The following is a 24,263-nucleotide window of genomic DNA, read 5'->3' as shown; positions in this document are numbered from 1 at the left end:
AAGATACTGAAGTTACTTTGAAAAAGTAGTTAACTACATTCAGCCTACGTGATAAATTATATCTAAATCTAAAATGTAATAGACTACAAATTGTAAGAACAGATCACTCTGGAGTCAGATGTATTATAACCTATTAAATGACTAGTTCGACTACAGTACGTGTAGTTCACTACTCCCCAGCACTGACTATAACCAAGTATGTTATGCATAAAGACTTTGATTCATAATTAAAATGTGTGTGTTTCATTCCATTTCCCCAAAAATAACCACAATAAGACAATATTGGTGCAACAGAAAATGTGTTTATTTTCCCAAAATATGTCCACAACGTCTTTAACAGTCCTGTGTGTTCGGCCCCATACAGGGGCTTACAAAACTGTGCCAGGACATACACATTTATATATAATACTTTTATATTACTATTTACAGTATATATTTATAACTATTTTATCCACATCCAGTCATTCAGGGCAGAGCCCCTCCTGTTGTCTGTTTTGCATGTTATTTTGGTATTAATACGTGTCACATATCATTTTTCAAACAATATAAAATCAAAATAAAATCATTGAGTTAATAAAGCCGCATACAAACATGGTCTCTTTTTTGTTTTCTTGAATAAGGCAGCTCCAAAATGCAGGTGTTTCAGCCTAGCTCAGTGCTTTCTGTGGTGGTGGGGCAGCCAGCGGAAAATACGGAGCGTAGGGGTTGGTAATGTTCTCTAGTTGCGCCGTGACTAGCTCAGTGTTCTGTCACTCATGGGGACACTACGTCAATGCAAAATCTACAGGTAGAGCTAAAAAAATTCAAGCCCCTTGGGTGCAGCCATAGAGTTACATTAGAAGTGCCCATCCAAGAAAGCTCAAGGTCATTGGCCACAGATAAAATTAAGTAAAATCTCGTTATATCTACCGTAGCTTTGATTGGACTGATCATGTCAACATCCTACTTTCAAAATCTTAGCTAGCAAGCTAGACAAGCAGTCATCATCATGAATCACATCGACAATCTACTGGCAAATCCTTTTCAATCTTTGTCATATGAAGAGAAATTATAGATAAAACGTATCGGTGCTCATCTGCGATTGGACATAAACATTACACAACAAGTTGGACATCGCAAATTCAACAATGAGTGATTTGGAAGGAAGGCTAACTGCAAGCGTTGCAAAGCAATCACTAGCCTGCTATTCAGTGGAGTGGGTGTGATGTCCATGTCTGGGTTTAAGGGTCTCTTTTCCAAGATTAAAAGGATAAACATTCATGCTGTCAATCCAGCGTGACTTCTGCCACGTTCAAAACAACTGGAAACTCGGAACTGGGAAATCTCAGACTTCAGTGAGTTCAAGACAACTGGGAAAAAACAAGCTCCGACTGGAAAAATATGTTTTGAACGGTGGGGCGACGCACAATTGGCATAGCGTCGTCCGGGTTAGGGAGGGTTTGGCCGGTAGGGAGGGTTTGGCCGGTAGGGATATCCTTGTCTCAGTGTCTTGTCCTTGTCTCAGTATGTAAAAAAAAAAAAAATTGTTATAAAATGTATGCACTCTACTGTAAGTCGCTCTGGATAAGAGCGTTTGCTAAATGACTAAAAATGTCAAATGTAAAAATGTAAATCCAACTCGGAATTCCAAGTCGTCCAAGTCGAACCCAGGCCTCTTTCTAGAGCTCCGACCGGAAGATCACTGAGGTCATGATTCAACCTTGTTTTTTTTCAGAGTTCCCAGTTGTCTTGAAAGCACCATAAATCCAGAGAATTTGATGAGGAATGCTGCGCCACCTTCCTTGGTCCCTTTCCCCCTCATAACTTAGCCTACTGTTCTGACTTGGTGGTGCACATATAGCCTATAGCCTGTTTTAGATAAATGTAATCATTGAATATTGTAAGAGCTTTCATTGTCTGCTTATATGCCCCCTTTATTTATCCTACAGTTCTGACTTGGTGTACAGGGAGAATACTGTAAGAATGGCCCCTGTTCTGAATTCTGTCACTGTACATTTCAAAAGTGCATAACAAATAGATATATTATATTAGCTCGCTCATCAATGTCTTAATAAAAATTACAGATTGCCTCTTATCTGCTCGTCGTCCACGTATGTCATAGTTTGTACATCTTAATTGTCAGAAGAAACCACATATGTTTAAGCAAGTCAGCCATATCAGCTATGTTTTTTTAAGAGGCTGAATGAACTGTTTCGCTGTCAGACAAGGCTCTGCTGATAGCCAGGTGTAGCGGTGGTAAGGATTCACTCCATGGTGCTGAAAAGAAAGCTATGCTGTTGGGACAGCTTTATATAGGCCTTAACAGTTTGTGGGCATTGTTTGTCACTGTTATAGTGCTATTAATGTATTGTTTAGTGTTGTGTAGTAGCTTTGCTGGCATGCATCTAAAAAAAATTGGGAAGTTTGCCCCACCAAGATTTACATGCTAAAATCACCACTGTCCACATCTAGGTGTGTTATTAATGGTAAATCCTCCTTTCATATTTAGGAAGTTCTGTTTCAATCTGTGGTACATTCATGTGGTTTCTCATAGGCAGAAATAAGCCAAAACTGAATTACATCAACAGACCATACTAAGCTCTGCCCAATCGTATGATTTGACCCAATAAAGCTTATTTGAAATGAAACGATGTTCCCATACAGAGATTTCTCATGATGTCTATAATAAATGGGGATATCTTTAAGAACTGAAACTGAAGCACATGGTTTGTAAACAGCAAAAATAAGCTCTAGTAATTATTCTTGAAGAAATTAAAATGAGTCTGCAAAATGTTGTTACACTGTAAAAAGGTTTCTGATAATCAACATTTGGCTATGATTGTACAAGTATGATTTTAAGCAATGGACCAAAACTTGACAATGGATAGCAAAAAAATATGAATATTTAAATAAAGTGCACAAGTGCTCATTCATAAATTCACTCGATAGTGGGACCAACAAATACAATCACAAGATGTCCTTCCATTCTACTATAATTGTCTACTGAAAATGTATATTGTGTCTTTGTCTTTATAGTCTTTGTGATTGAGTAGCACACACTTTCAATCTTCATTCTCACACACACACACACACACACACACACACACACACCATTTGAGTGGGTCAGACAGCTAGCATGTCAGAAAGCCAGTGTTCGTCAGTGAGTGCGTCATCACTGTCTAAGGCAGGCAGTCAGTCATTCAAGTGGAACTGTCTGCTGGTTAAGTACTTGTCCATTTTCCGCGGCATCGGATCTCATTAACCCCTAATTTCTTCTTCACTGTGCAGGTGAGATTCAAGTGCAGATCGCATCTAAAAGTCATGTCTCTGTACAAACTACTGTAAACTCCACCAGTGTATTAGGTACGTATTATGCTTGTAGGCCTATACACCCATACAAAACGCAGTTCATGCAGACTCATGGACACAGCAAATAATTCAATTTCAAGATCATTCAAGATCATTCAATTATAAATAGAAAAAAAAATAGGAAATCAAGCCAATACAGTCCAGTACAAATGCCACACTCACATCCCTAAAAACATCCCCTTTCCATAGTACAAACCCTATTCCCCACAACCCTTCACTCATTGGTGTGCTTGGTGACATTTCACCTTGTTTCCTATTTCTTTGCAGTGTTTCTTGTGGCAAATCTGTATGTCTTGTTAAAAAAAAAAAAGTTTGCTTAAGTAGCCAAGGCATTTTTGCACCAAGAAGTAAACAAAAATTGTTGTATTAAATCTCAGAGGTAGAACCCTGCCAATTCTCTGCAAGGAGATCGACATGTTGATAGAAAGACAGACACATGTAGATATGTGTTGTCTGCAGGTCAGATGTTTTGTAAACAAAAAAGCAGCAAAAAAATTACTGAAACGCTCAATCAATCAATGGAGAAAAGCTAAAACAAAAACATTTTGGATTTGTGCAATCTTTGAGAGCTCTCAAAGTCAGTCGGACTCTTAAACATAGAGGATGACGTTATCCGAGGGACAGTGCAGGCTGTCGGAGGTGACAAGGGGTCTGCAGGTGGCCTGGGGTTGAGAGGGCCGGCAGCTTTTGAGATGAGGCGAATCACAGTCGTCTGACGTCAGCTCGGCGATGTCGTCTGATTGGGTATCGGACATCTCCAGGTCGCTGCGGATGCTCTCGGGCTGGGCCAAAGTGACATCACGAAGCCCCTCCCTGAGCGACGCCCCTGGCGACAGGCCTAGTGCTGAGCCAAACAGAGCCCCGCCCCTTCTGGAGCTGCAGTCCTGAGGCTCCTCCCCCCCTGAGCCGGGGCATGCTGCCATAGCAGCAGGGGGCGTGTTTAGGTCTTCCTCACTGGTCAAGCAGAGGTGGCTGGGTTTAGTCTCGATGTCCACCTGGATCTCCAGGTTAGTACAGTCCCTAGGAGAACAAAGGAGAACAAAGACGTTTAGATTCACTAGTCACCATATCATCTGCTGTATCCAGTGTCACCTTGCCTACCATTATAAGTTAACTCAAAGCTGGTTTTAAAACGTCGGTCGGGAACTAAATCAATGGCAGAAATAAATATTTCTGAACCACAAAGTGCTGCCTGCATACCACACAGACTAAAGACAAGTCAGACTCAAGAGAGATTCAAGGAAATTGAGGAGTTGCATCAGAGACAACAACAACGTCAGACCGACAGAAACAGATTGAGACTTGATGGCAAATCAAGGAGGAGGAGCAGATTTTCTCAAAATCGTGTGTGTATGTAAGAGAGAGGGAGATTGTGACACTTACCTGTCAGGTAGTGTGTAGGAGGAGATAATGGAGCCTGCCATGCCCCGGGTGCTGGCACAGTCACTACCCGCTCCCAGACTACCTGTCTCTCTGTGGGCACCGTCCTTCCCCAGCTCCCCTCCCTGGAGCTCCAACCTGGAACAACACAAAACATGATTATTACATGGTTATACCAACAACAGTTATTACAGTGTTCAACATATGTCACATTACATTTACTCAGCAAAAACATTTACAGCAGAGGTTATAAGAGCAGTCCTCATTCAAGCAAGATATATAGCTTTCAAAGGGACAACAACAACTGCAGTTATTTTGTCTAAGTCTTACTTGGCCCCTATTTATACCGTCTCCCTGCTTACAATACACATTCCCCGCCATAAGACATACAGAACAGGTTCTCTTCCCTGCTGGGCCCCCTCCATACCTGTTGTATTTGCCAGTCCTGGCTCCAAGGGCGCCCCCGGCCAAAGTGTTAAAGTGGGGGGTGTCCCCCAGGACCCCGGGGGCCACAGAGAGACCATCACTGGGGGAGGTTGTGCTGAGGCCGCTGGCTGCCCCCTCCAGGCTGCTCTCACCCAGGCTGGGGGACTTGAGGGCCCGCCACGCATCGGCCACTGGGGGAAGATTATTTGATATTTTTATTTGATGCATGATGAGATATTTATTTAATTACGTTTGTAACATAAAAGAGAGACATACAGTTGAAGTCGGAAGTTTACATATACATTATATATATACATACTGTATATACGTATTTGGCTGTATATACATATACAGCCAAATACATTTTAATTCAGTTTTTCACAATTCCTGACATTTAATCCTAGTAAAAATTCCCTGTCTTAGGATCACCACTTTATTTTAAGAATGTGAAATGTCAGAATAATTGTAGAGAGAATGATTTCTTTCAGCTTTTACATTCCCATTCCCAGTGGGTCAGAAGTTTACATACACTCAATTAGTATTTGGTAGCATTGCCTATAAATTGTTTAACTTGGGTCAAACGTTTCGGGTAGCCTTCCACAAGCTTCCCACAATAAGTTGGGTGAATTTTGGCCCATTCCTCCTGACAGAGCTGGTGTAACTGAGTCAGGTGTGTAGGCCTCCTTGCTCACACATGCTTTTTCAGTTCTGCCCACAAATGTTCTATGGGATTGAGGTCGGGGCTTTGTGATGGCCACTCCAATACCTTGACTTTGTTGTCCTTAAGCCAAGTATGCTTGGGGTCATTGTCCATTTGGAAGATCCATTTGCGACCAAGCTTTAACTTTCTGACTGATGTATTGAGATGTTGCTTCAATATATCCACATAATTTTCCTTCGTCATGATGCCATCTATTTTGTGAAGTGCACCAGTCCTTCCTGCATCAAAGCACCCCCACAACATGATGCTGCCACCCCCGTGCTTCACGGTTGGGATGGTGTTCTTCGGCTTGCAAGCCTCCCCCTTTTTCCTCCAAACATAACAATGGTCATTATGACCAAACAGTTATATTTTTGTTTCATCAGACCAGAGGACATTTCTCCAAAAAGTACGATCTTTGTCCCCATGTGCAGTTGAAAACCGTAGTCTGACTTTTTTATGGCGGTTTTGGAGCAGTGGCTTCTTCCTTGCTGAGGGCCTTTCAGTTATGTCAATATAGAACTCGTTTTACTGTGGATATAGATACTTTTGTACCCGTTTCCTCCAGCATCTTCAAAAAGGTCCTTTGGTGTTGTTCTGGGATTGATTTGCACTTTCGCACCAAAGTACGTTCATCTCTAGGAGACAGAACGCGTCTCCTTCTGAGCGGTATGCCGGCTGTGTGGTCCCATGGTGTTTATACTTGTCATACGATTGTTTGTACAGATGAACGTGGTACTTTCAGGCATTTTGGAAATTGTCCCAAGGATGAACCAGACTTGTGGAGGTTACAATTTTTTTTTCTGAGGTCTTGGCCGATTTCTTTTGATTTCCCATGATGTCAAGCAAAGAGGAACTGAGTTTGAAAGTAGGCCTTGAAATACATCCACAGGTACACCTCCAATTGACTCAAATGATGTCATTAAGCCTATAGAAGCTTCTAAAGCCATGACATCATTTTCTGGAATTTTCTAAGCTGTTTAAAGGCACAGTCAAACTTCTGACCCACTGGAATTGTGATACAGTGAATTATAACTTAAATAGTCTGTCTGTAAAACAATTGTTGGAAAAAGTACTTGTGTCATGCACAAAGTAGATGTCCTAACCGACTTGCCAAAACTATAGTTTGTTAACAAGTCATTAAAACGAGTTTTAATGACTCCAACATAAGTGTATGTAAACGTCCGACTTCAACTGCACATGTAGGTAAGAGTTGTTGTTGTATTTTACAGTATTAAGTCTATTAAAGCAAAAATTATAGCTATTGATGTCTTGCTCACCTGTGATTGGACCATCGTCCTCGTCAAAGTCGATCCGCATGCCACGCCCCTTTCCTCGGCTTACGCCACAGCCTCCTCCACGACACAGAGATATGGGCACAACTCCATAGACATACGCCAACATGATGGGCACACCAATACCCACGCTGACGGCTGCAATCACAGGAGCTGTGATGATTGACAGGGCCACTCCCCCTGTGATGGCCAGGTTCCTCCTGTGGCGATTGGTCTTCATCCCGTCATAATGGGCGTGAATCTATCACCCAAAAAAAGATAGATATTAGTGAAGGTGAGGTGAAGTTATACAGTAAATACACATCCTGAACTTTCACAACAGTCTAACAGTGTAGCCTGGTCCCAGATCTGTGTGTGTGCTGTTTTGCACAATGAGTTGGCAAAACAGCACAAACCGATCTGGGACCAGGCTAGCAAAAAAGGTCTGTTGCAGATAAAATGTCTGTACTGTGATTCAGATACAATTATATTATAAAGCACTTGGGAGAAGTAGGTCATATGTCGTGTAAGGGGATTTCTTTCTTTTTTCACAGACTTACAGTGCCTTCGGAAAGTATTCAGACCCCTTGACTTTTTACACATTTTGTTACGTTACAGCCTTATTCTAAAATGGATTAAATACCAAAAAATCCTCAGCAATCTACACACAATACCCCATAATGACAAAGCGAAAACAGGTTTAGACATTTTTGCTAATTTATTAAAAATAAAAAACTGAAATTGTTTATTTACATAAGTATTCAGACCATTTGCTATGAGACTCAAAATTGAGCTCAGATGCATCCTGTTTCCATTGATCATCCTTGAGATGTTTCTACAACTTGGTTAGAGTACACCTGTGGTAAATCCTTTTGATTGGACATGATTTGGAAAGGCATACACCTGTCTATATAAGGTCCCACAGTTGACAATGCATGTCAGAGCAAAAACCAAGCCACGAGGTCGAAGGAATTGTCCGTGGAGCTCCAAGACAGGATTGTGTCAAGGCACAGATCTGGGGAAGGGTACTAAAAAATGTCTGCAGCACTGAAGTTCCCCAAGAACACAGTGGCCTCCATCACTCTTAAATGGAAGAAGATTGGAACCACCAAGACTCTTCCTAGAGCTGGCCACCCGGCCAAACTGAGCAATTAGGGGAGAAGGGCCTTGTTCAGGGAGGGGGACCAAGAACCTGATGGTCACTCTGACAGAGCTCCAGAGTTCCTATGTGGAGATGGGAGATCCTTCCAGAAGGACAACCATCTCTGCAGCACTCCACCAATCAGGCCTTTATGATAGAGTGACCAGACGGAAGCCACTGCTCAGTAAAAGGCACATGACAGCCTGCTTGGAGTTTACCAAAATGCACCTAAAGACTCTCAGAACAAGATTCTCTGGCCTGAATGCCAAGTGTCATGTCTGGAGGAAACCTGGCACCATCCCTATGGTGAAGCATGGTGATGGCAGCATCATTCTGTGAGGATGTTTTTTAGCGGCAGGGACTGGGAGACTAGTCAGGATCGAGGGAAAGATGAACGGAGCAAAGTACAGAGAGATCCTTGATGAAAATCTGCTCCAGCACGCTTAGGACCTCAGACTTGGGCGAAGGATCCCTTCCAACAGGACAACGACCCTAAGCACACAGCCAAGACAACACAGGAGTGGCTTCAGGACAAGTCTCTGAATGTCGTTGAGTGGCCCAGCCAGAGCCTGGACTTGAACCCGATCGAACATCTCTAGAGAGATCTGAAAATAGCTGTGCAGCAACACTCCCCATCCAACCTGACAGAGCTTGAGAGGATCTGCAGAGAAGAGTTCGAGAAACTCCTCAAATACAGGTGTGCCAAGCTTGTAGCGTCATACCCAAGAAGACACGAGGCTGTAATCGCTGCCAAAGGTGTTTCAGCAAAGTACTGAGTAAAGGGTCTGAATAGTTATGTAAATGTGATATTTCTGTTTTTTTATTTTATAAATGAGCAAAAATGTCTAAAAACCTGTTTTTGCTTTGTCATTACGGGGTATTGTGTGTAGATTGATGAGGAGAAAAACAATTTAATCAATTTTAGAATAAGGCTGTAACCTAACAAAATGTTGAAAAAGTCATATTAGTACCACCATCTGAGTTACTTTACCTAGGCCTATTACAGCATTACATCTCTGGTTGAGAGTGGATGGTAGGGAGTTGGCTGAGTACAACTGGTAATACTCTGAAAGGTATTTCTACAGCTGGTAAGGCTTAGGGGCCTGGAACAATAAAGTGTGTGTTGGAGGGCTATAGTACATCATTCAAATGAGTTTAAATTCAAACTCGCAGTTATATTGTATTTCCACAAGGGTGCGCTAAAGAGATATCCTTCAAATTAGGTAATTCTGCAATTCTATCATGACACAACATTTCTTCACAATTATGTTGTTTCCGAAGAACAGTTGTAGCATCATACTGAAACTAAAAAATAGTTTCCTATGGTTTGAAAGCTCATCTATTTCAGGAATTGTATTTCTCAATTACTGGAATATAAGGAGGAAATGAAAGTACCCCCGTGAAATTAAACATCATATTGACACTAACTACATTTTTAAGAACAGCACTGACACATTTACTTTCTACAACGGATTGCTTTTCTGTTCAACTTCATGAAAAGTAAATACGTTCATTATTTTCCTTTTAATGTATATGCACTCACAGTAAGCCACTCTAAATAAGAGAATCTGCTAAATGACTGACTGTAGTCCTAACATGTGAGCTGGGGGGGGGGGGGGCGTCATAAGCGGGTTGCCCACCCTGGCCGCCCCACATAGACGCGGGCAGGCCAATAACCATCGCCAAGGCCACAGCGATACCAGCGATGAGGGTGATGCCGACCGGGGCTCCGATCAGTGTGCCCAGCTGCCACAGGATCTTCTTCTTACGAGTCCATGGCTTCTTTCCCCAGAACGTACACCCTGATGGACTGAGGGAAAGAAGAGAGAGAGATGGAGGGTGGGATATGGAGGGAGAGAAAAAGTAAGAAAAAAGAGAAACGATGGAATGGGTAGAAAATACAGAGGGAGCGAGAGAGATTGTGAAAGAGAAAGAAAAAGGAGGAATGAAGAGAAAACATATAGAATGAAAGGGGGAGAAATAGGTGAAGAGCAAGAGCAGAGGGGTAGACAGAAGACTGATTAGTTCTGGGCCCAAGTTCAGGAAAGGGAACGGGAAAGGGGGATACCTAGTCAGTTGTACAACTGAATGCCTTCAACTGAAATGTGTCTTCCGCATTTAACCCAACCCCTCTGAATCAGAGAGGTGCGGGGAGCTGCCTTAACATCCACGTCTTCAGCGCCCGGGGAACAGATACACCACAGCAACAGAGGAGTGGAGGTGAGGTAAGGCTGTGTCATTATGAATTCAGAGCCCTCTGCTAAATGTCACACAGCAGTGAGACATGCATCACTGCCTGTTATCCACTGCTACAGGATGCTCATATGATGAAAGGAAAATCTGTGGAAATGTTCATTCATGTTACTGTATGAATATATACTGAACAAAAATATAAACTCAACATGTAAAGTGTTGGTCCCATGTTTCATGAGCTGAAATGTAAAAAAACCTGAATTTTCTCACACGCAAAATAAATGGATTTCTCTCGAATTTTGTCCACAAATTTGTTTACATTCCTGTTAGTGAACATTTCTCCTTTGCCAAAATAGTCCATCCACCTGACAGGTGTGGCATATCAAGAAGCTGATTAAACAGCATGATCATTACACAAGTGTACCTTGTGCTGGGGACAATAAAAGGCCACTCTAAAATGTGCAGTTTTGTCACACAACACAATGCCACAGATTTTGAGGGAGTGTGCAAATGGCATGCTGACTGCAGGAATGTCCACCAGAGCTGTTGACAGAGAACTGTATCTTAATTTCTCTACCATAAGCCACCTCCAACGTCATTTTAGAGAACTTGGCAGTACGTCCAACTGCAGATCACGTGTAACCACGCCAGCCCAGGACCGTCACATCCAGCTTATTCACCTGTGGGATCGTCTGAGACCATCCACTCGAACAGCTAATGAAACTGAGGAGCATTTCTGTCTGTATTAAAGCCTTTTTGTGGGGAAAAACTAACTCTGATTGGCTGGGCCTGGCTCCCCAGTGGGATAATACAGTGGGATAATACACCAAATATCAATTTCAACAATTTTACTGAGTTACAGTTTATATAAGAAAATCAGTCAATTGAAATAAATAAATTAGGCCCTAATCTATGGATTTCACATGACTGGGCAGGGGTACAGTTTATTTATTTAAATTGACTGATTTCCTTATATGAATTGTAACTCAGTAAATTTAGTGTAGCCTTCTTATCAAAACAATAAAATGTTTAATTCAGTTATGTTTGTCAGTATTTAGTTTGATCTTAATTCCATAAAATGTGTAGGTATTTCTTTTTTTAAAGAATTTCTGGAGGAATGAAAAAAAAGCACTAGTCTAGCCCCAGTAATGACAATCATGCTTTAAAATTGGGTGGATGTCATATAGGCCTAAACCTAATGTAGCAGGCGTAAAAGAAAACACCTGAGCGGAGTTCCCACATCCGCTTTTCAACGGAAAAGGAAGCTCAATTGAATTTGCTGTATCCCTAAAAACCGTATGCATCCGGCTGTTGGCAACTCCACCAAGGGAGGGTAGGCCTATACGTATTTTTGGCACATGGAAAGTAGTCTACTACTACGTTACATACTGTGTTGACGTGAACTGCCGTAGTCTTGAGAGTTACCTGAGGTAGTGCAGGTCAGAGATCTCCTTCATGCAGAGCCAGCAGAACTCACAGCCACACACTGCACAGGTCATGTGGTTACAGCTGCCGTCGTTCATCTTGATTATGTAGGCGCCACATCGTGGGCAGGGCTTGATGTCATCAGCTAGAGACGAGAGAGAGTGGGTAGGTTGATTAGAGGGAGGAGGATTCAGGACAATGTTGATCTGAGGTCAGTTTTATGGTTTCCCGTTAGGATTTGGGGAGGGTAAACTGATTCTAGATCTGTGCCTAAAAAGGGACTTCTTCTTTTACCAGAGACAGAGGAGAATTGGTTTGGAGACATTGACTGCCAACAGCTAGTATAAGAGACAGGCTGAGACAGATAAGAGGTTGTGGTAAGGGCTAATTTATACAGACTTTTTGTTCTGTCCTTTGGAACCTGAGAAGTCTGAAAATTGCTTTATGAGAAGAGGGCGACTAATACAGAGACATAATAATAACATTATGAAGAGTCATCAAAGTACTTACCAGGCCCGTGCTCCTGCATGTAGCTGGGTGAGTGGTTGCTATGCGTGTGCAGGAAGAATGCCCTTTGCTGGCGGGCCGAGTCACAGGTCTGGTTGGGGTGCCACGCCTGCTTGCAGTGGTAACAAAACTCAGCCAAGCAGCCCTCTCTACGACACACCAGCCTGGGGCAGCTGGCACAGCCCGAAGCGATCACTGCAAACCTGGCAGAGGGAGAAAGAGGGAGATGTTTGATTTTCAGAAAACCTTTATTGGCACAATTCGGCTAATGCGAAATCAATTGCAAAGTGAAAACTACATCACTGCACTGAAAGAGAGAGAGGGAACACAGCAGCCTTGGAGGAAGTGGGTACACTGTAGCTGGACAAATGGTTACATTTACTGAGCCGTGGAGAGAGAGAGCATGTTAGAACAAAGAGTAAGAGTTAAGGAAAAAGAGAGGAAGGAGAAATAGGCAAAAGGTGATTTCAGGCTGTCTAGAGTAACCTAAATAAAGGGCATGAGAGGAAAACGACCAAGAGCTAAACCTCATAGCATATTATCATAATTGCATCTACACAACCTGATCTCAGAGCATTTCGTATTATTCTGTATGTAAATCCGAAACACTCCATTTAGTATGATATGTTACGGTATGTATTATTTTCTGGATGTCCATCATCCATGTCGTATGATATGTTTACGAATTACAATTCTCATGACATATGTTACGAATTTGCAAATCGTACAAAATATTATGAATTTGCAAAGCGTAGTACATGTTACGAACTTGCTAAACATATGATATGTTAAGAATTCTAGCTAGGTGGCTAACATTAGCTAGCTGGCTCACATTACCTAGGCTAGGGGTTAAGGTTAGGTTAAAGTTAAGGTTAGGGGAAGGGTTAGCTAACATGCTAAGTAGTTGCAAAGTAGCTAAAAAGTAGTAAGTAGTTGAAAAGTTGCTAATTATCTAAATGCTAAATGTTATGCTAACGTTGTCTGTGATGAGATTCAAACTCACAACCTTTTGGTTACTAGACGTTCGCGTTATACACCCACCCATCCACACCGACCAACTATTCTTTTTAGGGTAGATCGGCTATAATATTACAGATAGATTGTAGCTTCCATCAATGTAATAGTCTGCATCATTTCCAATCCCCCATATATTTTTTTGTAAATATATTTTCCTTTATTATTTTCCCCTAACCCTACCATCCCTCCCCTAATTGGAGTAAACTAATCGACAACAACAGTTAGGCTTCTACTTCCAGCTTATAAATACTATATCAATTGTACGGACACAGTGTATTTTACATTAGTAATCTTGTTGTTTTTAGTCCCACCCTTCAGCTCCACTCAACCCCTCCCATCTATCTCTGAACACCATCTGTCACCATCTGTAATTATACCAAACGTAACATATCATACTAATTTGAGTGTCCCGGATTTACATTTACTATGTTACGTCTAGTCTATGAGACCAGGCTGATCTACATGATACCATACACAAACATCTCAATACCAGTGGAGGCTGCTAAGGGGAGGACGGCTCATAATAATGGCTGGAACAGAACAAATGGAATGGCATCAAACACATGGAAACCATGTTTGATGTATTTGATACCATTCTACTTATACCGCTCCAGCCATTACCACGAGCGCGTCCTCCCCAATTAAGGTGCTACCAACCTCCTGTGCTCAACACAGGAAGTAGGCTGCCACATCATCATGAGAGGGGAGGCAGGGTTCTTATCTTTTCGACGATGTAACACGATCCATAAGTACTGTATGTAAAGATGAAATGGTATTTAATCTAATACAACACTACTAGTGAGTGACAGGGTTCAAAGACAGACAGAGCAAAACTGAATTTAATTAGAAAGTTACTCTCTTTCTCATCAGAAAACAATGCTAAAAATGACATACGACCCGTCACACAACTATTGCTTTGAATGTAGGTACTGGTATTCAAGCTGAGCACTCAATCTTATTGACCTCCGCTCTCCTAAAGGCCTCCAGCATTCCACTACACAGGCAAACCAGATGTCAAATACCGAAAACTGTTGAATCCCTACTCTGTCTCTTTCAAAACCTCAAACTAGGGGAAATGTTCCCAGCACTATGGGTTTTCCCCTTTAACACAGTTTCTAGCAGCCCCTTAAATCCAGTTTGAGCTGCTTCCTTTCCCAATGACTTTGTTTGTTTATTCAAACTGGCAACATGTCTTCAAGCCTAAACTCAATGACTTGTTGCAACAGAGCAGAGACACAAGTTGCCAAGGCAGGCTTTTCCCTGTAGGAACATTCCATGTTAACGCTGCATTTGAGTAGTCGGTTCTGCTGCGGTGGAGCACGATAATGACTGACATCATGGCTTTGACCGGTGGCAATCTGAGGAGTACAACGCTGCACCTTCGGAGAAAATGCCCTCTGACAGCCACATCTAGTGTCTAAGATTTCATTGCTTTAAATGGTGTGAAACTGTTTTGTTTTCAACATTACAAATGTAATACAGATACAAAAGTGAGATAGACAGAACCCTCAGAAACACACATACACTGTCTGTGACTCTGTACACACACACACACACACACACACACACACACTCAGTCCAGTGAGTGTGTAATGATCACTTCAATTATAGAAATTCCAACCTCTCTGTTACCCCTGGTAACACTGGCTACCTCTATGCCACATCACTAGTCACCATAGCAACTGACAGCCTGCGGAGCGACCGGTGGACCTATCGGTGATCTGATTGGTTGTCTCTCACTGTCAATCAGGTAGAGTGAGGTCTGATTGGGGAATGGAAAGGGAACTGACCGATGAGACGAAAGGACAATGAAGCTCAAGAGTTAAAGGAGCCGTTCACAAAAAGAATGGATTGAGTCTGTGTATCTGTGTATCTGTGTGTGTCTTTGTATGTGTGTGTATGTGTGTGATCATTCAAGTGAGAAAGAGATAAGGAGTGGTGGTTTTTGTGACTGTGAAAAACAGATTAAAAAAAAGATTAAAAAAAGGGAAAGACAAAGAAAGAAAGAAAGAAAGAAAGAAAGAAAAAAAAATGAAAGAGAGAGCAATTGAGACAAATATATCCCAGAGACTCTATTGCCAGAGACAACCCAGGCCAATTTACAATAACCAACGCCACATATTCCTTACATGACAATGTAGTTAGTACCATTATAACATACATGTGTATGGAATCTGCACTCTTCAAGTGGGTCAATGATGAGACATATACGCGTGCACACACACACACACACACACACACACACACACACACACACACACACACACACACACACACACACACACACACACACACACACACACACACACACACACACACACACACACACACACACACACCACACACACACACACACACACACACACACACACACACACAATGTACTGCTTTGGAAACCTCCACTCTAGGTGGCCCAAACCACACTAGACCTTTCCATGGTAGGACTGTAGGGATTGGAATGATAGTGTATTGAGTCTCTCTGGTTTCTTGAGAATGTAGGTCATCTATAGTCCAGCCCACTGTCTAGGTCCTTCCCCTCTGTCTGACAGGATTCACACTATCAAACAGACATGTTTCCTTTGAATATAACCATCATAGAGAATATGTGCTTTCCCTCCCACAAAAACAAACACACACACACACACACAGAGAGAGAGAGACATACACACACTTGCGTGTGGCACACATACACAAACACACAAAACATGCTCATACTAGCTCATCAGAAATTTCCCCATATCACATTAAACGATCAGCCTCCGAGCATTGTCATTCCCCTTGTAACCACATAATAGTCGGACATTCTAACCTACTTAGAGAATTCTTTCCTTTCACCCTCATAGTGCCAACTGTCACCAATAAAGCTTGGTATAATACTGTAGGTCATTCCAGTTTACGACAATCAGCCTCGAACTTATGTCGAACATGTAGAACACTGCTTTGAAAGCATGAATCTGTTAAAAGAAAAAAAGGTTATGGTTATTGTTAATGGTAGGGGTTGGGTAAAGGTAAGGTTTAAGTTCGGGGTTAGGGGTTGAAATCCTATTTGTGGTCAGAGAGAGCTTTAAGGTTCTTCCACCCCTTCCTGCATGGCTAGACAGTCATGACTCTATAGAGCTAGGCTTAAGGTTCAGGTTTACACCCAGGTTCAGATTAAGGTTAAGGCCAGGAAACAATGAGAGTTGATTCTTACCCACAGTCGGGCGCGGGACACCAGCGGCAGTCCGGGTCGGAGGCCAGGCAGCGTCGCAGAAGGAACTCCTCATACTTCTCCAGCAGGGCTGCGTCGCCCAAGATGTCCGCCACCTGATGAGGCGCCAGGCGCTCCGAGCACTCGGGGCAGCTGAGGTGGACGCGGCTCTCGGTGATCTCGATGCGCAGGTACTGGCGCAGGCAGCACAGGCAGGAGCGGTGGCTGCAGCCCAGCAACTCGGGGAGCTGTTCGGGGGGCTGGGGCACCAGGCACAGGGGGCACTCCAGGAAGTCTGCTGGAGGAGAGGCGCTGGAGGTGGTGGAGCTGGAGGACTGGGGGGGACCCAGGGAGGTCCGGCTGGAAGAGAGGGGCTCTGCTGGGGTGGAGGTCTGAGCGGTGGCTGGGCCCTGGGGAACGTCCGTGGCGGTGTTGGTAGGGGCTGGGTCGGGTGTGGGGGTGGGGGTGGAAGAGACTACGGGGGGAACAAGGGGGGCGAGTTGCTGTTGTTGATGCTGTTGGTTGTGGAGCTGGGATAAAGGGGTGGCTGCTCCTGCTTTGGCGCTCCGGGAACCCCGTTTGCTGTGGAAGAGGCTGTGGAAGGAGATGCGTCCTTGGCGTTTTCCCGGTGCCCGGCATTTGGGGTTGGGAATGCCGCTCACCGAGGAGTGGGGGGATTCCGAGTCCTTTTCCGATCCCATTTTCCCAGAAANGCGTTTTCCCGGTGCCCGGCATTTGGGGTTGGGAATGCCGCTCACCGAGGAGTGGGGGGATTCCGAGTCCTTTTCCGATCCCATTTTCCCAGAAAGTGACACACGGTAGCTCCTTTCCTTTTCCGCTCTTAATATAGTCTGAAATCACCGTGAGGAAGCTTGCCTCATACACACTAACAGAAAAACACTCCAATTCACACTCACACACGGGAGTACTTGTCCTCGGGTGAAACCAGAACGGAATGTCACTGATACCCAGTTGGAAACCCTTGTTCTCTTCCTCTTAAACCCACAAATGGAACGATAGGCGAGAAGACGAAAGAGAAACAAATAGCCAAAATTCCCCTTCCCTCCCACTGGCTTTCACACCTCTCACACTCAGTTGCTCCAAATCAAGAATGAGAGAAAAGTCACAGGTGTGCTTTCGTCCAAACCGACATAGGGGTCCAAAATTACAGTAAACTGTTACTGTAAACCACAAAGAGGAGAATGAATACAACAGGAAACGTCACTGTCACTCCTTAGTAAATGGTTCTCAATTCAAACGAGGAGGAAAAAAATATAGAGGAACGTTATAAAATGTATAGAACAACTTCTTGGGGGTTATTCAAAATGTCTTAAATCCTTCTTGGTGGTTGCTCCGGTCCGATTTTCTTCTGTAGTCTCTCTTTTTCTTCTCCTCTTCTCTTCTGTGTGTGCCTCTCACGCTCTCAATCAACCGTCTGTGAGGAGGAAGAAGAGAACAGGAAGTTAGCAGAGCAGAGAGCACAGGGAGCATGCTCAGTATGACACACCTCTCCCCTCCTTCCTCATTCTCTCTCTCGCTGTTATTACTTCACAATTAACTCTTGGCGCAGATAGTCAGGAAGAATACATTAATTACACTATGCACACACATACACACCTGGCATAATCACTGATAAAGACATGCTCATTGACTCACACTTCCTCATAAGATACAGCCATTTGGAAAGCGAAATACTTTTTACATTTTTTTTACTTACTAATGATGATGACATAATGTGTCTTGAAGAGGAAGCAAACTTATTCATCAGTCCAATTAGCTCCTATATTATTTATCCTCTCATTCCTTCTCTTTATCGCATCTGCTCTTCTCCTTTGTCTCTCTCCGTCAATATGAAACCTCTTCTCTCACACACACACACACACACACACACACACACACACACACACACACACACACACACACACACACACACACACACACACACACACACACACACACACACACACACACACACACACATCAACAATACACAACGTAGCAAGCTGCTCTCCACTTCACACTGCGCTTCTACTGCGGTTGCCATGACGATGCGCACTAGGAGCAGAGCAAACAGCGACCCACTCAGTGACTGTGGCACTTATGTATGCACTGACACACACACACACAAATAACACACACACACACACACAAATAACACATGTACTCTTGTCCTTTACTCATATATATATATAATGCAGACACGGGTAATTATAGCACTGATTAATGTATGTGTGTATTGATACAGTGTTATAGGTGAGAGCGTGTACGCAGAAAGTAATGTTTTGCTAAGATAAGAGGAAAGGGCAAGAGAGAATCAGAGGGAGGGTTATGAGGGTTGATATTCAGAATCTGTGCCACTCTCTTTAAGGTAGCCTACATATACCCACCTTCTAAGCACACACACTGAGTCATAACAGCATCATAACTGTGTCCTGGCCTGTTTTCCTCCTCCTAAAGTAGGCCTGGTCTATGACAGTTCTATGACAGGTCTATGACAGGTCTATGACAAGGCAAATCTGATTATGATTCCAGTAGTAGCCTTTGAGTGCAGGAGGCTGAGAGACAGACACAGACAGAGGACTGGGCTAACATAGATACTGCATATAGCTAGCCATGATTGATTGAAATACTATTGGGTCAGTGATTGACAGATAGCAGCACCAATCGATAAGAGACTTTGGCTGAAAGAACTGGATGTTGTCTGTTTGCTTGCTCTCTTGCCTTGCGCAACCCTTAATAACAGCCAATAGCCACAGTTAAGATAGGTTGACCCATAGTTTTTGCTCTAGGCTATCACCACAGGTTGTGTTGAAAGAAGAACATTGAACTATATTCATGAAACTGGAGTAGATTTCCACCACGTTACAGACGTACACACACACACACACACACACACACACACACACACACACACACACACGCGCGCGCGGTGGAAATAAACATTCTATGTTATCCCAGCAGCAGTACAGTAACCATGGTGCCTCTTCCCTCCCTGATCTGCTTGGCTGGCGGGTGAAGTGAAAGGGCCACTGTTGAATCATGGATAGCTACGGAGTATAAAAATAATGGCAATTTATATACACTATATATACAAAAGGTATGTGGACACCCCTTCAAATTAGTGGATTTGGCTATTTCGGTCACAGTATAAAATCGAGCACACAGCTGTGCAATCTCCATAGACAAACAGTAGAATGGCTTCACTTTAGCTCACCACTTCCTACAAGCTACTGTAGCAACATGCATGTACATAAACAAACACAGATGCACACACATTAGTTATGCACTATGGTACTCTATCATCAGCCTTGACTCACTGTTAGATTACTGTGCACTTGTTTTATACTCAAGAATGAGGAGCAGTCAGAACATGCACAATAATATGGGATATATACACAATTTATTCAAAAGGTATGTGGACACCCCTTCAAATTAGTGGATTTGGCTTTTTCCAGTCACACCCATTGCTGACAGATGTATACATTTGAGCACAGAGCCATGCAATCTCCATAGACAAACATTGGCAGTAGAATGACCTTACTGAAGAGCTCAGTGACATTTAATGTGGTACCGTCATAGGATGCTACCTTTCCAACAAGTCAGTTCGTCAAATTTCTGCCCTGCTAGAACTGCCCCGGTCAACTGTAAGTGCTGTTATTGTGAAATGGAAACGTCAAGGAGCAACAACGGCTCTGCCGCGAAGTGGTAGGCCACACAAGCTCGCAGAACGGGACCGCCGAAGGCTGAAGCATGTAAAAATTGTCTGTCCTCGGTTGCAACACTCACTACCAGTTCCAAACTGCCTCTGGAAGCAATGTCAGCACAATAACTGTTCATCGGGAGCTTCATGAAATGGGTTTCCATGGCCGAGCACCCTCACACAAGCCTAAGATCACAGTGCACAATGCCGAGCGTCGACTGATGTGGTGTAAAGCCCGTCGCCATTGTACTCTGGAGGAGCGTAAACGCTTTCTTTGGAGTGATGAATCACGCTTTACCATCTGGCAGTCCGAAGTACGAATTTGGGATTGGCTGATGTCAGGAGAACGCTACCTGCCTGAATGCATAGTGCCAACTGTAAAGTTTGGTGGAGGAGGAATAATGGTCTGGGGCTGTTTTTCATGATTCGGGCTAGGCCCCATAGTTCCAGTGAAGGGAAATCTGAACAATGACATTCTAGACGATTCTATGCTTCCAACTTGTGGCAACAGTTTGGGGAAGGCCCTTTCCTATTTCAGCATGACAATGCCCCCATGCACAAAGTGAGGTCCATACAGAAATGGTTTGTCGAGTTCGGTGTGGAAGAACTTGACTGGCCTGCACAGAGCCCTGACCTCAACACCATCAAACACCTTTGGTATGAATTGGAACACCGACTGCGAGCCAGGCATAATCGCCCAACATCAGTGCCTGACCTCACTAATGCTCTTGTGACTGAATGGAAGCAAGTCCCCACAGCAATGTTCCAACATCTAGTGGAAAGCCTTCCCGTAAGAGTGTTATAGCAGCAGTTATACTGTTACATAAGGTTGTGTGTGTGTGTGTGTGTGTGTGTGTGTGTGTGTGTGTGCGTGCGTGCGGATGATAGCTTTCTATAGCCCTGCGTGAGTGCCTTTTTATGTCTACATGACTCTGTGAGAGTTGCCATACACCCAAGTGTGTGTGTGTGCGTGCGTTCGTGTCACTTCAAGCTGAACTTGATGACAAAATAGATTGTCCCTGGAAACTGTGTAAAAGTGTACTACACTGACTGTCAGAAAATAATTCTGTTCATATGTCTCCTATGAGATTCCTTTTCAGAGGTAAAGGAAAATGTGTGATTCTGTAAAAGGCTTTCAAGAGAAAAAGCTCTTATGAAAATGCCCTTTTTCCCCTTTGGTAACAAATTTAAATGTTAAAAAGCATAAAGAAATTCCTCTTCTGGTTCAAAAACTCTCCTTCAATATATACTGAACAAAAATATAAACGCAACATGCAACAATTTCAAATATTTGACTGAGTTACAGTTCATATAAGAAAATCAGTCAATTGAAATGAGGTCCTAATCTATGCATTTCACATGACTGGGAATACAGATATGAGTCTGTTGGTCACAGATAACTTTTTTTTAAAGTTGGGGCGTGGATCAGAAAACCAGTCAGTATCTGGTGTGACCACCATTTGCCTCATGCAATGCGACACATCTGCTTCACATAGAGTTGATCAGGCGGTTGATTGTGGCTTGTGGAACGTTGTCCCACTCCTCTTCAATGGCTGTGCGAAGTTGCTGGATATTGGCGGGAACTAGAACATGCTATCGTACACGTCGATCCAGAGCATCCCAAACATGCTCAATGGGTGACATGTCTGGTGAGTATGCAGGCCATGGAAGAACTGGGACACTTTCAGCTTCCAGGAATTGTGTACAGATCCTTGCGACATGGGGCCGTGCATTATCACGCTGAAACATGAGGTGATGGCAGCGGATGAATGGCACGACAATGGGACTCCGGATATCATCACGGTATCTCTGTGCATTCACATTGCCATCAATAAAATGCAATTGTGTTCGTTGTCCATAGTTTATCCTGCCCATACCATAACCACACCGCCACCATGGGGCACTCTGTTCACAAAGTTGACATCAGCAAACCGCTCGCCCACATGACGCCATACACGTGGTCTGCGTTTGTGAGGCCGGTTGGACATATTGCCAAATTCTCTAAAAAGACGGAGGCGGCTTATGGTAGATAAGTGAACATTAAATTATCTGGCAACAGCTCTGGTGGACATTCCTGCAGTCAGCATACCAATTTCCCCCCAGGTGGATGGATTATCCTGGCAAAAGGAGAAATGCTCATTAACAGGGATGTGAAGAAATGTGTCCACAAAATGTGAGCGAAATAAGCTTTTTGTGCATATTTGGAACATTTCTGGGATATTTTATTTCAGCTCATGAAACATGGGACCAACACTTTACATGCTGCGTTTATATTTTTGTTCAGTGTGGGTATTAGAGCTGTACTCAGTTACTGTTCTGTGTAAATGGCATTATATAACTTTCATTACATTAATGTGTCATCTCTGGCATTAAGAAAGTATTCTTGTCAAGTAACAACATATTTGGAAGGGTTTTGATAGTTTAAGCATCTAGTATCCAAAGTTAGACCTTTTCGGATCATTTTAGTGGGATATAAAATGAATGTAGCCCCTACATGACTTGAGAGAGAGAGAGAGACAGACAGACAGAGAGACATAAATAGAAAGAGGGATGAGTGTGAGTGAGGAGGCATGGCAGATGGGCATGAACAGGCTGAAGACTCAACGGTCTAGGTTCTGTGATCGGCACACGCTTTTTCCCTCACTTGTCCTCCCACTCGACTGCTGCTCGCTCGCACACACAATCTCTCGCTGTGATGTACAATTACACTAATGACATTTTATTTAGCCTCTAAGCAGCTCTCGTTTCTTGTCTTCTGAATTAAAAACCTCTCAGACATGTGGGATATTGTTATGCTTGCTGCTGCAAGGTGAGTCAACTGTATGCAGAGCCTCTTGACAGAGACATTACTCTTCTTGGACATTAAGTGGGACCAGTTTGTGCTTTCAGTTTGATTGGCCTAGTCTCAGCAATTCTATTTGCGGAAGACACTGAAACTGTACAGTCTAAGTACTGTAGGATCCTCCATCTCCATCCTTCCCAGGAACCCTATGAACCTACATACTGCATCTACGCACGCATGCACGCACACACAAACTTACTGTAAGTCAATTTGATATAATACCGGTGTGCCACTGAAAGACCCGATAGTTGTTATACAAGCCGCTGAGTCAGAGCTGAATTGCTGCTGTTGCATTGCTGTTTTGGGGTTACACTGTTTTGGGGTTAGACAATAAAAGCATGGGTCTATTTTTGACCAGGGACTTCCAACCAAAATAAAAGGGAAGACTGGGGATGTCACTATTATTATACTGTTGTGCTATATTTCACTTGGGCAACTTTGATTATGCTTTATAAAATAAATATGTTTTGTGTGTGTGTAAATGTCATATTATTCAGGGATATAGTTGATATTCAGAGATATGGTTGACACAAACTAACACAAAGGGGGCATAGTAGGCTGCTGATACAGTACTATACTCCAGTAGGCTACTGATACAGTACTATACCCCAGTAGGCTGCTGATACAGTACTATACTCCAGTAGGCTNTACTATACTCCAGTAGGCTACTGATACAGTACTATACCCCAGTAGGCTGCTGATACAGTACTATACTCCAGTAGGCTACTGATACAGTACTATACTCCAGTAGGCCTAAGTAATTAAAGCTCACCGTCACACAAACAAGCCGATTCATGTCACTGTGTGGTTGTTTCCAAAGACTGACAGACAGCGGGGTAGGCAGACGAGCTGGTAAGCTAATTAGCTGCTTTGTAGCGATATTACCTAAACTCTCTGTAAGCCCTGAGCTCTAACTGAGGACTGAGGCCTGTGTCTCTGGGCTGAGTCTCTGGGTAGAGCAGGTGGTCTCTGTGAACTCAGGTTTACTGGTTTAATGGACTAAATTCATTAGACCAGAAGGGCGCAATAACAGGTTAATAAAGGGCCTCCCGAGTGGCGCAGCGGTCTAAGGCAATGCATCTCAGTGCTAGAGGCGTCACTACAGACCCTGGTTCAATTC

At 43.3% G+C, this 24,263-nt stretch overlaps 1 protein-coding gene across 1 annotated transcript; it reads right to left on the bottom strand.

Moving 5' to 3' along the window:
• Nucleotides 1-286: 286 nt before the first annotated feature.
• LOC112069369 (E3 ubiquitin-protein ligase RNF19B) lies at nt 287-17,307 on the bottom strand. The gene is made up of 8 exons (XM_024136693.2): nt 16,605-17,307; nt 12,398-12,597; nt 11,888-12,032; nt 9,866-10,079; nt 7,135-7,390; nt 5,156-5,345; nt 4,732-4,866; nt 287-4,368 (listed from the first exon to the last, which is right to left on the bottom strand). The coding sequence occupies exons 1-8, from the start codon at nt 17,300-17,302 to the stop codon at nt 3,939-3,941; spliced, it is 2,268 nt and encodes a 755-aa protein (XP_023992461.1). The 5' UTR covers nt 17,303-17,307; the 3' UTR covers nt 287-3,938.
• Nucleotides 17,308-24,263: the final 6,956 nt, after the last annotated feature.

The sequence above is a fragment of the Salvelinus sp. IW2-2015 genome, unplaced genomic scaffold (genome assembly GCF_002910315.2).
Source record: "Salvelinus sp. IW2-2015 unplaced genomic scaffold, ASM291031v2 Un_scaffold995, whole genome shotgun sequence".
Classification (NCBI taxonomy): domain Eukaryota; kingdom Metazoa; phylum Chordata; class Actinopteri; order Salmoniformes; family Salmonidae; genus Salvelinus; species Salvelinus sp. IW2-2015.
The sequence above is the reverse complement of the archived record's forward strand: the minus strand, read 5'-3'. Positions and strand labels throughout refer to the sequence as shown.

Bases quoted from the DNA above. Each gene is read 5' to 3' on its own strand.
- LOC112069369 (XM_024136693.2), bottom strand. From the start codon at position 17,302: ATGGGATCGGAAAAGGACTCGGAATCCCCCCACTCCTCGGTGAGCGGC. The intron at 4,867-5,155 runs GTATGGAGGGGG...GTGTTGTTCCAG, and splicing joins AGGACTGGCAAATACAACAG to GTTGGAGCTCCAGGGAGGGG. The intron at 4,369-4,731 runs GTAAGTGTCACA...TTGTTCTCCTAG, and splicing joins TCCTACACACTACCTGACAG to GGACTGTACTAACCTGGAGA.